Source organism: Typopeltis vanoorti, chromosome 25 (assembly GCF_054136105.1).
Source record: "Typopeltis vanoorti isolate ZY-2024b chromosome 25, IOZ_Tvanoo_1.0, whole genome shotgun sequence".
Taxonomy (NCBI): domain Eukaryota; kingdom Metazoa; phylum Arthropoda; class Arachnida; order Uropygi; family Thelyphonidae; genus Typopeltis; species Typopeltis vanoorti.
This window is the reverse complement of record NC_143573.1, coordinates 67,582,865-67,597,908: the sequence shown is the minus strand read 5'-3', so window position 1 is coordinate 67,597,908 and position 15,044 is coordinate 67,582,865. Positions and strand designations below refer to the sequence as shown.

Below are 15,044 nucleotides of genomic sequence, written 5' to 3'. Positions count from 1 at the left end.
ATTAATGAACAAAGAGAAAAATCGAAATAATTCGTGGGGAAAAGGGGGGGGGGACATATGAAAGTCAGGTACACTGTAAAAAGTGACGTCATCAAGTCATGTTATCATATATAAATGAGCAGCGCTGTCAGCGGTATAGGCAAATGAGCTACGGCATAAAAGTGGGACTTTTGGAGTGTTTTTCCATTTCATGCCTGGAAAGAGAACAAGACATTTCGTGATAGCAAAATTCTTGCATATGGTTTCAAGATCATCATGTAACCAATGAATTCAGATTAGGAGCCTCAAGAGAAGGCTGACAAACTGTGAAACCAATTACAACAGTCACAAGCAGCATCCCAGAGATACAGTGAAGGAAGGCAACTGGCTATAAACAGTGCGTGACGTTCATCTCCGATTATTTGCTCGCCAAAACAAGAGTTCTACCCCAAACCAGCTACGATCTAACTTTGGTCGGCTACAGGAACATCGGCATGTGCTTCTGCTATGCGTAGAAGGCTTCATGACGGTGGTCTATATCCCCACGCCACAGGGGAGAACGTTGGCAATTGGTCACGCTCCACATCAACTAGACTCAAGACATAGGAGTAGATATTGTTTGCAGACGAATCCAGATTTGCTCTGCAAAATGATACCAAGTGTGCTCTGATCTGAAAAAAACGAGGGACACATTATCATCCTCCGACCTTCCCATATTATTGTCCCTGGATCTTCCTAGGTCGGTCTATTGTGATAGTTTGCACAGGCATCTTCTTGGGTGGAGGCACCAACCTATATGTACAACCATGAATGTTGCAACTTATAGAGAAGTAGGTCCTGAATCTCCTATTCGTCCGTATGCGGATGCGATAGGGGAGATAGTTATCCTCAATGAGCGAAGCTCATGGACCAATATGTTCAAGAAGAGACTATCGTACGTATGTACTATTCAGCCAAGTTTCCTGACCTTAATCCTATTGAGCATGTCTAGATTGCTCTCACCCCCCTCACCAAAACCTTGAAAGTCTTAAAAGGTTTTTGCAAGAACAATGGTTGTTATTATCAACTGAGCTCCTGGACACCATTATAAACAGAATGAAACATCGTTGTGAGCGCTGTATTAATATGAGGAATGACCACATTCCTTATCGACGTTCTTTGAGAGTCATTTGACCTCTTGTTTTTGACCATTGTCTTTATGTACCAATTTGTTACTGAATTAAACTATTTATTTACAATTTTTATGGGAGTTTCTTCCACATCTCATATCATACTCTTTGTTCCTTAATTTTTTGGAAACTAGTGTACATTTGGTACCAAATATGTAAATTCTTAACTTCTTAGACAGCATGTTGATTGACTTTTAATTCCGATTTTGCTTGTATATTAGTGTATTTTGATGATGTCGTCTGCATAATCTGGAGCTTTCAACTGAGACATAGCAGTCTATTTAATTCCACCAATACACCTGTAAGTTTTCTCATAATTAAATCAATAATCATGTTAAACAGTAAAGTAGATAGACATTACACAACCCTTTTTTCACCAGTCCTTACCTCAAATCAGTTTGATGTTATTGTCTATGTAATAACACAACTTTTACTTCCTTTATACATTTTTAATTATTCTCACATATTTCTAAGGAATTCCATAGCTTCTAATAATTAACCATAATAATGAATGTCTATTTTCTTGATCATCTAACCAGAGTAATTATTTGGACAATAGATCAAGTGTTAACTAATAAATATTTATTAAACCTACTAGTTTCACCAAACTTTAGCTGTTGGCATCTTCAGGGTACAAGCACTTAGGTTAAAAAACATTACACAAATATGAATAACTATAAAATTCTAACGATTATAGTTACAAACTAAAATAGCATTGAACGTGAGTGATACACGTATCGCGTGTACATGATTAACTAGTTGTTGCTAAGGGATTCTGTAGTTTGCATTGAAGTTCATTTCCTGTGTGTTAAGAGATCTAATTAGGGTTTTCCATATCTTTGGGAGTATTAAACCCTGGTTCCTGTTAAGGTTATCAACAGAGCGAGCGACTGTAGCTGCTTCTTTAAACATTCGGGAATGGTAGTTCTATGTAAGGGAAACAGCTTTTATCCCACTCAATGAAATGTCAGTTATAGAGAAATGAGATGACAGGCCTGATATGTCTTGTCTATTGTTTTTGACGTAACCAATGTGCTCCTTCTGTCTAATTTCGAGGTTTCTTGATGTCTTCCCGATGTAACTTGAACCATATGAGCATGGAATATTGTAAACTCCAGAATATTTATAGAAAGGATGGTTATCTTTTGCTCGCCAGTCTCCTCAAACCACACAAAATAATAGTGACATTCAAACCTATAGAAACAATTTGTAAACTACTAAGATCTCCAAAGGATAAGCATCCTTTCTATAAATATGCTGTAGTTTACAATATTCCATGCTCATGTGGTTCAAGTTACATCGCGCAGACATCAAGAAGCCTCGAAATTAGACAGAAGGAGCATATTGGTTACGTCAAAACAACAGACAAGACATATAAGGCCTATCATCTCATTTTCCTATAACTAACCATGTCATTGAGTGGGATAAAAGCTGTTCCCCTTACATAGAAGACTACCACTCCCAGATGTTTAAAGAAGCAGCTACAGTCGCTCGCTCTGTTGATAACCTTAACAGGAACCAGGGTTTAATACTCCCAGAGATATGGAAAACCCTAATTAGATCTCTTAACACACAGGAAATGAACTTCAATGCAAACTACAGAATCCCTTAGCAACAACTAGTTAATCATGTACACGCGATACGTGTATCACTCACGTTCAATGCTATTTTAGTTTGTAACTATAATCGTTAGAATTTTATAATTATTCATATTTGTGTAATGTTTTTTAACCTAAGTGCTTGTACCCTGAAGATGCCAACAGCTAAAGTTTGGTGAAACTAGTAGGTTTAATAAATATTTATTAGTTAACACTTGATCTATTGTCCAAATAATTACTCTAATTAACCATAATGTTTCATTATCAACACTGTCAAATGCTTTGGCAAAATCTATAAAATGTACATTAATGCGCTTCTAAGTTCCATGCTTTTTTTCAACGATGTTCCTTAAAGTAAAAGTGTGATCCACAGTACTCCCACCTGTTCTAAAACTACGTTTTTCATGCTGTAATATTTTTCTATTTCACTTTTAATCATCATATTTATCAATTTTTACTGAATGTTTTGCAAATACTGACAGCAGACTAATTTCCCTCCGGTTTTCGCATTTAGTGACATTGCCTTTCTTTGGGATTATAGCTATCATTACCAATTTTCAATCTACAGTATACTGATAAAGGTCAGTTGCAATTTCCTTAGTTATCTTTATCTTAAGCATTTCTATTGCGATATTATCATTGCCATATGCCTTTCCACTTTTTATCTTCTCGATTGCATTCATTATTTCATTTTTAAATATTAGATCTAGTGTAATATTTAAATCTATGTTTATATGAGGTTTCTTTCATTATCGAACTTCTGTAATGATGATGTCGGTTATATTGATTTCTACATTTAAAATCTCATCAAAGTGTTCTTTCCATCATCATCATCACTTTCCTGATATATACCCCCAAGGAGTGTTCAGATTACAATGACAACACTAATGATTAAGTTTACATTATTATTAATCTCCTACCAATTTTCCTCCAAATCAATCTGTTACTTGTGAGCACTTCAATATTGTCATATCTAACATTCCGCTCTTCTAAGGCACTTCTGACTGAATCAATCCACTTCCACTTTAGTCATCCTCTGAGTCTCTTTCTTGACATCTTGGCATCAAACATCTGTTTTGTTCACCTTTCTTCGCCCATTCTATTTAAGTGGCCATACCTCCTTAGATTAGCTCTGCTGACATTCTTGAATGCAAATGATGTCAGGTTCCTTTCAAATATCTTCATTTTTAATATGATTCTGCCATTGATGTCATCGGATCATTCCCCCTAATTTTTCTCAGAACCTTCATATCTGTGGTCTCTAGTCTTTGATCAAGTGCTTTGTTTCTAACTCAAATCTCAGATCCATAACTTAAAATTGGTTTGAACACTGTCATATACTGCTAGTTTGGTGTTTTGGCAAATTTCTCTCTTATTCAATATAAATTTATTCAGCTGGCTTCCCACCATATAATATTTACTTATTCTGTTGTCTATTTCCAGATTTAACCTGCCATCTTCACTATAGAGCTGAAATATTTTACTTGTTCTATAGGATCGCCATTCAGAATGCAGTTGAAGTTTTTTATGCTCCTGCCTATTTTCATAATTTTGGTCATATTATTGCTGATTCTCATGCCAAAATTGTTACAGCAGCAACAACATCACTTACATGAAGCAAAGAGCTCAGTTTGACATCTCTAATTTTAATATCAGGCCTGCTGTCTGTCACTTTCTTTCATAATGTGATCCATATAGGTGATAAATAAGAGTAGAGATGATGTGTATTAGTCAGCTGTCTTACCTTTGATTTTACAACAAACCATACCCATGTATTGCCTTCAATTCTATATATATTATCTATATGTGAGCCATATAGATGATGAATAAGAGTGGAGATAATGTGTATCCTGTCTTACTCATGACTTTACAACAAACCATACTCCTATATTTGAAGAAAGGAAATTTCCTTCTAATTCTAATTATTAGAATTAGAAGGAAATTTTAATTCTAATTAGAATTAGAATTCTAAATTACCAACTAACAGCTTAAATATAGACTATGTATTGTTCTATACAATGCTCCATTCGCCCCATATAATTGTAGTGTTTTGAAAAGATTTTCTCTGGGCACCTTGTCGTATGCCTTTTCAATATCTACATATAGTTGTAGATCTGGAAATATCAACAGATCTCAACTATTTGTCTCAAAGTGAAAATCTGATCTTGACAACCTCTATTTGGCCTGAACCCAGCTTTCTTCTACAATCTTTCTCAACCTCTTTTCAAGTATGCTTGCATAAATCTTACTTGGAACAATCTTACCTGCCTAAAGTTGTGAATGGTTTTTTTAAAGGAAACGTACGCTAGCTCTCAAAAGTAAAATGCATTTCTCTAAAATACGCTAGGAAGAAAAACAAAAGAAAACAACTAACCTATGGTGAGTATTAGTCCGCAAAGTCTAACTTAAAAAAAAAAAAAAAACAGTTTTCCGTAGTCATAAGATTCAGAGCAATCCGCAAAGTAATTACCAGAAAGAAAAATCACCTGGAAAATATGCAACAAATATAGTAATGGCATGCTCTTAAAATAATCTCGAAAATAAATAAAAATATGAATAAATGAGCACCCAAAATCTTTGAAAATCTTCGCGTATATATGAAAACAGAACTCAAAAATTAACAAATATAGCTCAAAAAAATGTTCAGAATAAGTTTCGGGATTTGATGCTTCCGAAGTTATGACCGTAAAGTTGTAATTGAAAAAAATTTTTTTTCGATTAAAACAACTTGTAATAAAAAAAAAATTCAATTCAATTCAAACAGCTGTGACTTAGCAACCGTTGAGAATTGGAGATTCTGAACGGTTGGTTTGAAAGCTTATAAATGACTTCTTTTTGAGCGAAAAATGCATAAATGGGTCCGACAGTTACGAGCTACAGCTGTTTTGGATTTTATTATTATTATTATTATTTCTCTCCTCTTTTACCTTGCAGTGTCGAGGATTTTTCTACATTTAACCGCTACCGTATTGAGGATAAGGTGGTTAGCCCTGTGCCTCCCGGTGTGTCCCATGTCTGTAGATTCGTGTGTTCATAGACCGGTTTGCCTGTTCTGGGAGACGAAAAACCAGAGTGAAAAAAAAACCCTACTTCCGTATGAGACCGGCTAACTCGCCTTTAGTCGAAAGAGACCAAATAAAGATTCCTCACGTCACTAACGGGAATCGAACCCAGGTCTTTCCGTCCAAAGGGCTTCAGTCTATACTAACTGTGCTACGGAGGCTCTATTATTATTATTATATCAAGTTAGTAAGTAAGAGCTATTCAATACTGAATACATAAATAAATACCTTTTTATGATTTTTTCCTTTTCTTTCTTTTTTTATTTTATTAAATTTTATTTATTTATTTATTTATTTTTGATTCGAAAAGACTTCTAGAATGATACTGTGAATGGTCATATATAATTTCATCAGTTCACTTTTTTACCTTATATTCTAATAAGCTTTATTTTAATTATATAAACATTACAATCGATGTAAATCAAGAAACACACTTAAAAAAATAATCTGACAGTAAGAAAAACTGGTTCAAATTAAAAAAAGAGGAAAGAAAACAAAAAAAAAATCATTTGTATCAGATTCTAATCTGAACTATTCTAGGAGTTCAAACCAGTGGAAACCTATTGATAATTCCTTTTGTTCGGAACAAAAACGGAACGTTTCCAGTGCATAAGCATACATTTTTAGTAATCTACAATTCCTTGTTCTTCAACCTGTAGTACGCGGACCGATGCGGGTCCGTGGCTGGAGCGTTGTCAGAAACAACGCTCCAGCCACGTATATCAAATTTTCTAACCACTAAGCAACAGCAGATGTCGCACTAGCTAAAAATTGTAATTCATAACATTGGATTTAATAAATAAAATACTATCTACATTGGTTTATGTTTTTCTCTTAGCCGTCAGCCGGTCCGCGAAATATTTCTCTATTTTCCCCGGTTCGCAGGTGTAAAAAGTTTTAAGAACTCTGATCTACATTTTTCAATAATGTAGAAACATTTCCCAAGCATTTTTTTTCTTTGAAGCAACGAATTTCATCTGAAGAAATTTTACAAATTCAAATAAGAACAATGTCATATTTATTATTCTGTATACTGTATTTTAAATTTTAAACTATCATCATAAAATAAATGCTCCCAGTTTAGTGTTTATTTTTTTACTTTTTTTTGGTATATAAATAATTTCTCCCTAAAACAAATTAAACCTTTATTTCTAACAGTTTTACTATGCTCTATACAAATATAAAGCAGTAAGGATATTTCCTCTTCATAATTCAAAATTCACAAATTTATTCCAAAGACACAATTTAGATTCTTTATATATTTCGACTCTGAGCCAAGAAATATTATCAGGTATGCCATGAGTTCACTGCTGTAATTAGAGCAGTATAAATTCATTGGGGTTGCATTGAGCCTATTAACACTCTACTAATTCTTTTTATTCATTTATTTATTTTAAGAAATGTGATTTTACGCATGCCAACTGGAAATGTAAAAAATGGCAGATAAATTTGTTCAATCCGGACGAAAATGACGTCCTGGATTTGTATTTGAATAACAACCTCTAGAAAATGCATCGAGATTTTTAAGAGAGGAAACATCACGCCTTCATCAAGAGTGGTAGACAGATATAAATATAACCAAGACGTTCCGTCATTATCAGCCTGCAGTAAAGAACGATTTTAACACTTTCACCCTACATTGCCATTTGTCACTGTATGGTTTATTTTTTGATGCAAGGAAAGTCATTTGGTTTCAGTCCATGCAGTTTTCGTAGGGCATTATAACTCTTGACATAGGTTGTGCTCCTGATAAGTCGCTAGAAAAAAATGCAGTTTTCTGAACGTTTTGAAATGATTAAACTGGAAGCGAAAGTATTAAAAACCAATACATATGTTTATAAAACTCACCACAAGTAAAAAAAAAAAGAAAGTTAAAATCAATAAAGAAGAAAATAAAAATATATATAATTAATGACGCGCACAACTTAAGATGCCTATTTAATATGAAAAATGAAAATATAAAAAAATTAATTTCCAAGGTAAAGACTAATCGCTGTTGAGAATATGCGTTAGCTGTAAGTAGGTAAGCGCAAGGCTTGCGAAGCTTTCTTTAAACATGACCATATTTATATTAAAAAAAAGCAGAAGAAATCATTCTCCTTTTCTTTTGTCTGCCCCTTAATGAGTTTTTAATAAATAAAAGAACAATAGCATGCAAATGTGTTGATGAGGAAATAAATATAAAGTGGTGATATCGGTTCGATAACAGAAACTAGTGAATTTAGAGAAGAGAGTGAAACGTCATAAAAAACCCTGCTGTTATGTATAAAAAAATTAAGAAATTAACAATTAAGATAAGAAAAAGGCTAATTATACATAGATTTTAATATGGATAACCTTTAGAAGCATTCTCATTTAATAAAATAACTGTGGAAAGAAATCAGACTGAGAATAAACTTTTGTTAGAAGTAATTAAGATAATTTTAAAGAAACGTTAATATAGATTAGTATACCTAACGATGAGGCTCCGTAGCTTAGTTGGTTCATTCCTCTGGTTGGAAAGACCTAAGTTCAAATCCCGTCTAGGACGCGAATAACCTTTATTAGGACTTTTCATCTGAAGGTGGGGGGGGGGGGGGTTTCATCCTGCAAAATACGCAAACCGGCCAGATGAACACACGCAATATAGAGACATAGGGTACTACGGGAATAAGGATTAACTACCCTATTCCGTCAGATCTGGTTTCAAATGCCTGTATGGTACGATGTGGGTCTTACGCGAAAGTGTAAAATAGAAAAGGATGGATATCCAACGATCTTCTGTGAATATGTTATATTTTATAGTAATTAGCAAAAACTATATATCTTGTTTTAAAATTTGCCACTAAAAATTCAAGGAATATTATTTTAATGTTAAATTAATTTACTAATTCGTGATGTATTATGGTGGCGCATTATGAATTAAACATTTGTGATTAGAAACAACAATACCGACACCAATTACTTATTAACATATTTAAATGTTCTGGAGTCAAAATTATTTATCGTACTGTATAGAGTGAATCTGAATCTAATGGCATTTATATTGTTATTTACTCTTGTTTCTCTTGTTTAAATCTTAGTTTTTCCTCTCCACCAGGTAACTGACATGATGTTACAAGATAACTTATATTCGCAATGGGCTAGACCAGTAAGAAGATTTTGGAGGTCGCACGGACGGACGCGTATTACTATTTTTTGGACAGGCTCAGTAGTAATAACTACTCTTGTGGTTACACTTATCGTCAGCGATAGAATCAGCTGGGATTATTTAAATCGGGATTTTGTGGCTACAACCGAGTTGTCCCGGGCCTTTTTAGCTTCTTTCATTCTGGTAATGGATCTGCTTATCGTGATGCAGGTAACGTGTAAGTTTTTAAATTCTTTAATGAAACACGTTTAGTTCATAACAAGAAAGGATCCAAAGAAAACAAAGAGAGAGAGAGAGAGAAATTTGAATTTTAAAGAATTATTTATTTACCATTACATTTCACACGTTCAGAATTAATATACTATTAAATAAGTATACTAATATCAATATATTATTCAATATAAAACAACATTAAATAAATCGTCCATCTTTGACATTAATAAATGTGTTAAAAATATGAATGTGTACAATGCCGTAAATTATGCACAAATAAAGATAAAGAAAATATTCATAAATAAGATATGAAATCATGATACTAGGTCTGCTCAAAAACTATTGAATTCTAAAATACATGAGTCTAGAAACAGTGGTTAAATCCCTTCAAAATGATTTCATTTTAGATGTAGATTTGCTCGTGCATTTCTGATACTATTGAAACGATCTTTTCAATTGACTATTGAAACGATCTTTTCAGTATCCTTAATTCTACTTTCGTGATCAACAAGCTTCAAAGGAATATAATGAGATAACCTCTACACAAGTAGTAACTCATCAAGATTAACGTCCCTAAAAAATCAGTTTTAAAGACACGTGGTTTTTGCATGGAAAGATCTGGGAATTATGTTCAGCATGTGAGGAAACTTTACAAGAAACTGAAGGAAAGTTATAGTTTAATGAGGCAGTATCGAGTATAAAATGATAAGCAAGCGTTTGTTCAATACGGAGCTTCCAACAATAATGAACTGTTTTTTGACTACCGGGAGATAACTGCATGTCCTCCAGTCAGTAGCATAGTCAGAAATGCCCAACTGCATGAACCACAGGTTGAGAATACAGCAATACCCCGCTTTACGGCAGTCCGCTTATGCGACGCTTTTAACGACATGACGCTAAAATGTCGTTAATAAAATATATATTATTCTTGTTAACAATGTTTGATAAAATTCAAAGTAGGAGTGCTGTTGCTTCCAGTGAAAAGAACAAGACGCGTAAACTTATTAGTTTGGTCACTAAGGTTAAAAGGATTCAATTTAGTGACAATGATGTATCGAACACTGCGATAGGCTTCAAGCTAAACTTACCTGACCAGGGGTATCTTTATAGGAGCATTTCAGTTGAAGGTGAGTTAGCTAATCTCATACGAAGGTATGAGGGTTTCCTTTCCGGAAAGTAGGGTTTTTCATCCCGCATACAGTGAAATTGGCCATGAGAAATACACGCAACTTACAGACAAAAAATACTATTAGTGGTGGTAGTGGTTCGAAGTAGATGGCGTCGTGTAGTGATGTCAGTAGTGTCGCTGGGTGTTATAGATGGAGGATTAATAGGGGAGACTGTGTGTGGTGGAGTAATGCGTCCTTCCACAATGAGTCCTTGGACTCCCTAAAGATGTCATGTAATAATAATAACAATAATACCTTGCACTATTGTTATAGCTGTTAAAAACAAAGATAAAGTTTTTAATGAAGCGAAATGTGCCATATTAGTTAATGCTACAGTTATCGGTAAGTTATCTTATTGACGAAATGGAAACATTTTTAACGATGTAGATGGTCTAAACTGGTGGTCGTGTTCCCTTAAGCCAAGCTATTCAGAATAACTTTTTCGTTTGTGAAAATTATTCTAAATTTTTCGTTTGCGTATCAGACATAAATAAATAGTGTTTCATTTACGTTATTTACACATATGACTGCTTAAAACGTTATCAAACTATCATATATGCATCTACAAGTGAAAAAAAAAAGGCAGTAATTCGCTATTCGACAAAATTCGCCATATGACAGTGGTATGGAACTTAACGTGTCGTATGACCGGAGCATGCCTGTGTCACTAAGGCAGCAGCGAGATTTTTTTCTCTCAAGAAAATTCAGTACCCCTCCCCTCAAATAAAACCAAAACCTTCCATAGAACGCAGGCAACTGATAAACATAATACACTTACCTACGGCCATAAGTCTCTGAAGAATCCTTCAATAAGAACAGTTCGGCACATCAGGGAAATCATAGCCAGATGCAGTTTACAACGAAGTAGTCAGAATCGATAGTTTTTGATCAGATGTTGAACAAATGCTTAAATAAAAAAATTATATATTTATTAAGCAGTAAAGGTAATTAAACTACTAGTTTTATTAGTTATAGCATTTTTTTCGTTTAATGTATTATTCGCGCTAATAGCAATAAAATGTAACAAAATATAAAGAAGTAAAAAAAAACATGAAAAAGAAAAAAAAGGCATACATGTGAAGAAAGTAAATTAAAGAAATATGGTATAAAGAAATCAAAAAGTACTTATAACAAATATAAATTAAAATACATGTTCAAAGTTAATAAAATATATTTATTCAATATATTAAGTAATAGGGAAGAAACATTCAGACAACATTTTACATAGCCTTTAATTTTATTGTTCATTTTATTTAATCATTTTTCACAGCACCAGTTAGTACAGGTTTCTAACTTTTCATAAGTGAGAGTTTCTTCATTAAGCAGATACAGATATCTACTGTACTTTGCATTCTTAAGAGTTTATGCAATCAATCATGGTTATTTTTCGATGGCGAAAGTATTGATATATAAGGGTTATGAACGAGAATTGTAGGGTGAAATCATACCTGTTAATGGAAAAGATTTCGTCCTTTATTTTTTACCTTCTGACATATTTTTTTTTTACTTCCTCTATTTTTAGGAGTCTTGCTAAGCAACCATGTGCTGTTTAGGAAATTGTTTAATGAGCATTTTTTTAGTATACGTTTTCCTACACAAATGATTTAATAATGTAATGAACATAATTAACGGCATTCTTATTATTAAATTGATTATTAGCAGCTTGCATTTCTAAACGTGCTGTCTTATTTAAATTATTGTACAAAGTTAGCCAATTAACTTTGTAAAATATGGTTGCTTTGCAACCAATTAACAAGTTCAGTCTCCAGATGACAAAGTATAAGCTATAAATGTGTATATAAATGAAATTAATATAAACGATATAAATACCATAATAGAAATTACAATATAAATGGTGTAATATACCATTTATATTTTCATTTCTGATATACTAATTGACCAGCCTTTCCTGGTTGGATAAAATGCACTGTTAACTGGCATTTTATGACTAAACGCATATGAGGAAATCCGGTTTATGCATATAACTAAATCCAGTTTTTGTAAAGGTACATGGTTTTCTTAATTGCTCATTTCAAAAATATTGAAATATTAAGTAGCTTTATTTAAAAAAATCTCTAACACCAGTTTAGTGTATTGTTAACGGCGTATCTTCGAAAAGTATGGTTTGTCGGTTATAACAGGGAAAAATCCCTGCCACCTCCATATAATGAAAACTTTCCTTTTTAAGCAAGTGATTGTTGAAAGCAAGAAAGTGACGTGTAGCAAATAAGACTTATTTGGCGCAACGTACATATAAAAGGTATATTTAAACTGGAATATTCGAATTATTGCTATTAATTTATTAATACGCATTGCTGTATTTTTCATATTAGTTCATAATATAGTGTATAGTACAATAAATCGAAAAGTGTTTGCCGACATTCTTATTAGACATACTGCAATGTTATAAACATTTCTGAATATATAAATGAGAGATGAACTCTAAATCCGTTTGTCATAACTTTTCCAGCTTCAAAACAGCGCTGGCTTTCCAAACATGACGTATCGCCCACGGTCCAACGAAATATTGTAGACAGGTTTGATTTATAGTTTATTTGGCACAAAGACAACACATGCCATACTGTGCCATACTAAAGGTTACAACTATACATAAGCAGTTACCAGGGGCGATGCTGGTCTTGAAATTCATGCTTGCTCTTATCATTAAGGGAATGGGAAGTAAGATTGAAGTCTGATTAGCGGAATAATGAATTACTGATCGTTTAAAACTATGTACAGGTAACCCTCGTATAACGTGGATGTTAGGTTCTGCAGAAATGCAGTGTTATATAAAATCGTGTTATGCGAGTCTCAGATCACATAGAAAAAGTAGGGTTATGTTCCTAAATTTTTTTTTTTTTTTAATTAGATAAACAACAATGACGTATCCAACAAAAATATATTTTTATTTAATTCAGGTAACTCATGCAAGTTCTGAAAACATATAAACTATGAAACAAATACATAGTATAAAAGTATAAAAATTACAAATTGTACTTAAACTTCATTGCGCATAATGCATAAATGTTTCAGGCAAAATAAAATAGTGCATATTTTAATCTTTCATAGCACGAGGATTGGTTAATAAACACTGGTTTTGTCATGTAATCACTTGATGCATTACTACAAAACAGTAGAGTAATTCTATCTTTGGAAACTTTGAATCCAGGCGCTGATCTTTCATTTTCGAAATATAGGTGCATTTTTGCACTTTTTTCCAATATAACCCTGATTCATCTGCATTGTACACCTGGTCTGCACTATAAGTGTTTATAAACTTTGAGTTTTTTTGTTTAATAAGATTTCCATCCACAGGAATTTTCTTTTGAGGTGCAATTGTCTATCGAAATTATTAGATTTCTCCATTTTTCCATTAGAATATCGCGTACACGAGCAAGGCGCTTTGCACTTATTGTTGACCCAGGAATAAACACTTTCTCGGATTTTATGTTCATTTTGTTTGATTGTTCGAATTGTTGATTCATTTAAATTCAAAGTCCCTGCAAAAACTCCTGGTTTTTCTCCATTTTTCAACCAATCCAAGATTTTGAATATTTTTCTTCGAAAGAAATTAATTTTGTTTTCAATGTTGGTTTTTCCCTTTAGTTGCAGTTTGTGACCATTACTATAAAAATAATTTTTTACACAAAAAAAGCAAGCATTACATATTTATGCAACTCTCCAGAAAATAAAGTGCTTAACTTGAGATGAACACACTTATGACTTTTAATGCACTTTCCTGGCAGAAAAGAGGACAATTTTCAACAATAAACATTTTATACAGTAAACAATTGAGATACATGCATGTTAAGGAGTATTTCCCCTAATATAAATTTGCTACTTATAATTACATGCAGAATACAGGCAGACACAAATTTAACGAAAATAAAATTCGATTTTTAAGTCGCACGGTGAAAAACATGAAAAGATAAAAGGTTACTACAATTTTAGACCGCGTTATACGAGGATTACCTGTATTTAGAAATTTATGTACATTTAATCATATATATACATATACAACATTTATTTTACAAATGATATCCTATCTTTTTCAATTTATCTACTTGAATACAAATTCTACCCTATAGTTCTTTATGAACTGGTCAATAACATCGTCATAAAAAGTTGTAATTTAATTTTCCAAGCAACACGCACACTTGTAAAGGCTGGCTGAAGCTTACTGGCTAGAGCTACTTGGACTGCGTATGGCCCATGCTTAAGCAACAGGGTGAGATGAAGTGGAGGAAGCGGAAATGGCTATGCGCACACATGAAATCTCAGTGCTGAAGAGAGGACCTGGATGCTCCCACAACCGAGCAAGCCAAGGTAGCTTTGACTAGCGTCGGCCTTCAACACACAACGAAAGCTCAATTATTGCTGCGCAAGCTTAAAACGTCTTCTGTCTACAAAAATAAAAGCCTAAATGGAATGCTTATAAATGCATGCATTTATTAAGAAATAAATATTACTTCTTTCTCAATTAATGAGCTTGTGCAGCAAGCATGGAGAATTCGCCACTGGTAGTTACATAAAATTGTAAACAATATGTCTGTACGAAAATCTAGTTCCACAAAGCAGCATCTACAGATAAACAGAACTGCTGCAGAGGGCACAGCAACACACAAGGTCAGAGGTTATTACGGTAGTACAAAAATAGTTAGCAATATAAGTTAATACTCAAAATACGCAACACCAAGCCAAGGAATGAAGTATCTACATATATG

General features: G+C 33.2%; 1 protein-coding gene across 1 annotated transcript in view; it reads left to right on the top strand.

The window, feature by feature from the left end:
• LOC150092817 (transmembrane protein 117-like) overlaps positions 1–15,044 on the top strand; it is a 100,586-nt gene that overhangs the window by 36,724 nt on the left and 48,818 nt on the right. Inside the window, exon 4 of the mRNA XM_090414289.1 lies at positions 8,888–9,148. Coding sequence (XP_090270415.1) covers positions 8,888–9,148 — 261 coding nt within the window. The remainder of the gene's footprint in view (positions 1–8,887; positions 9,149–15,044) is intronic.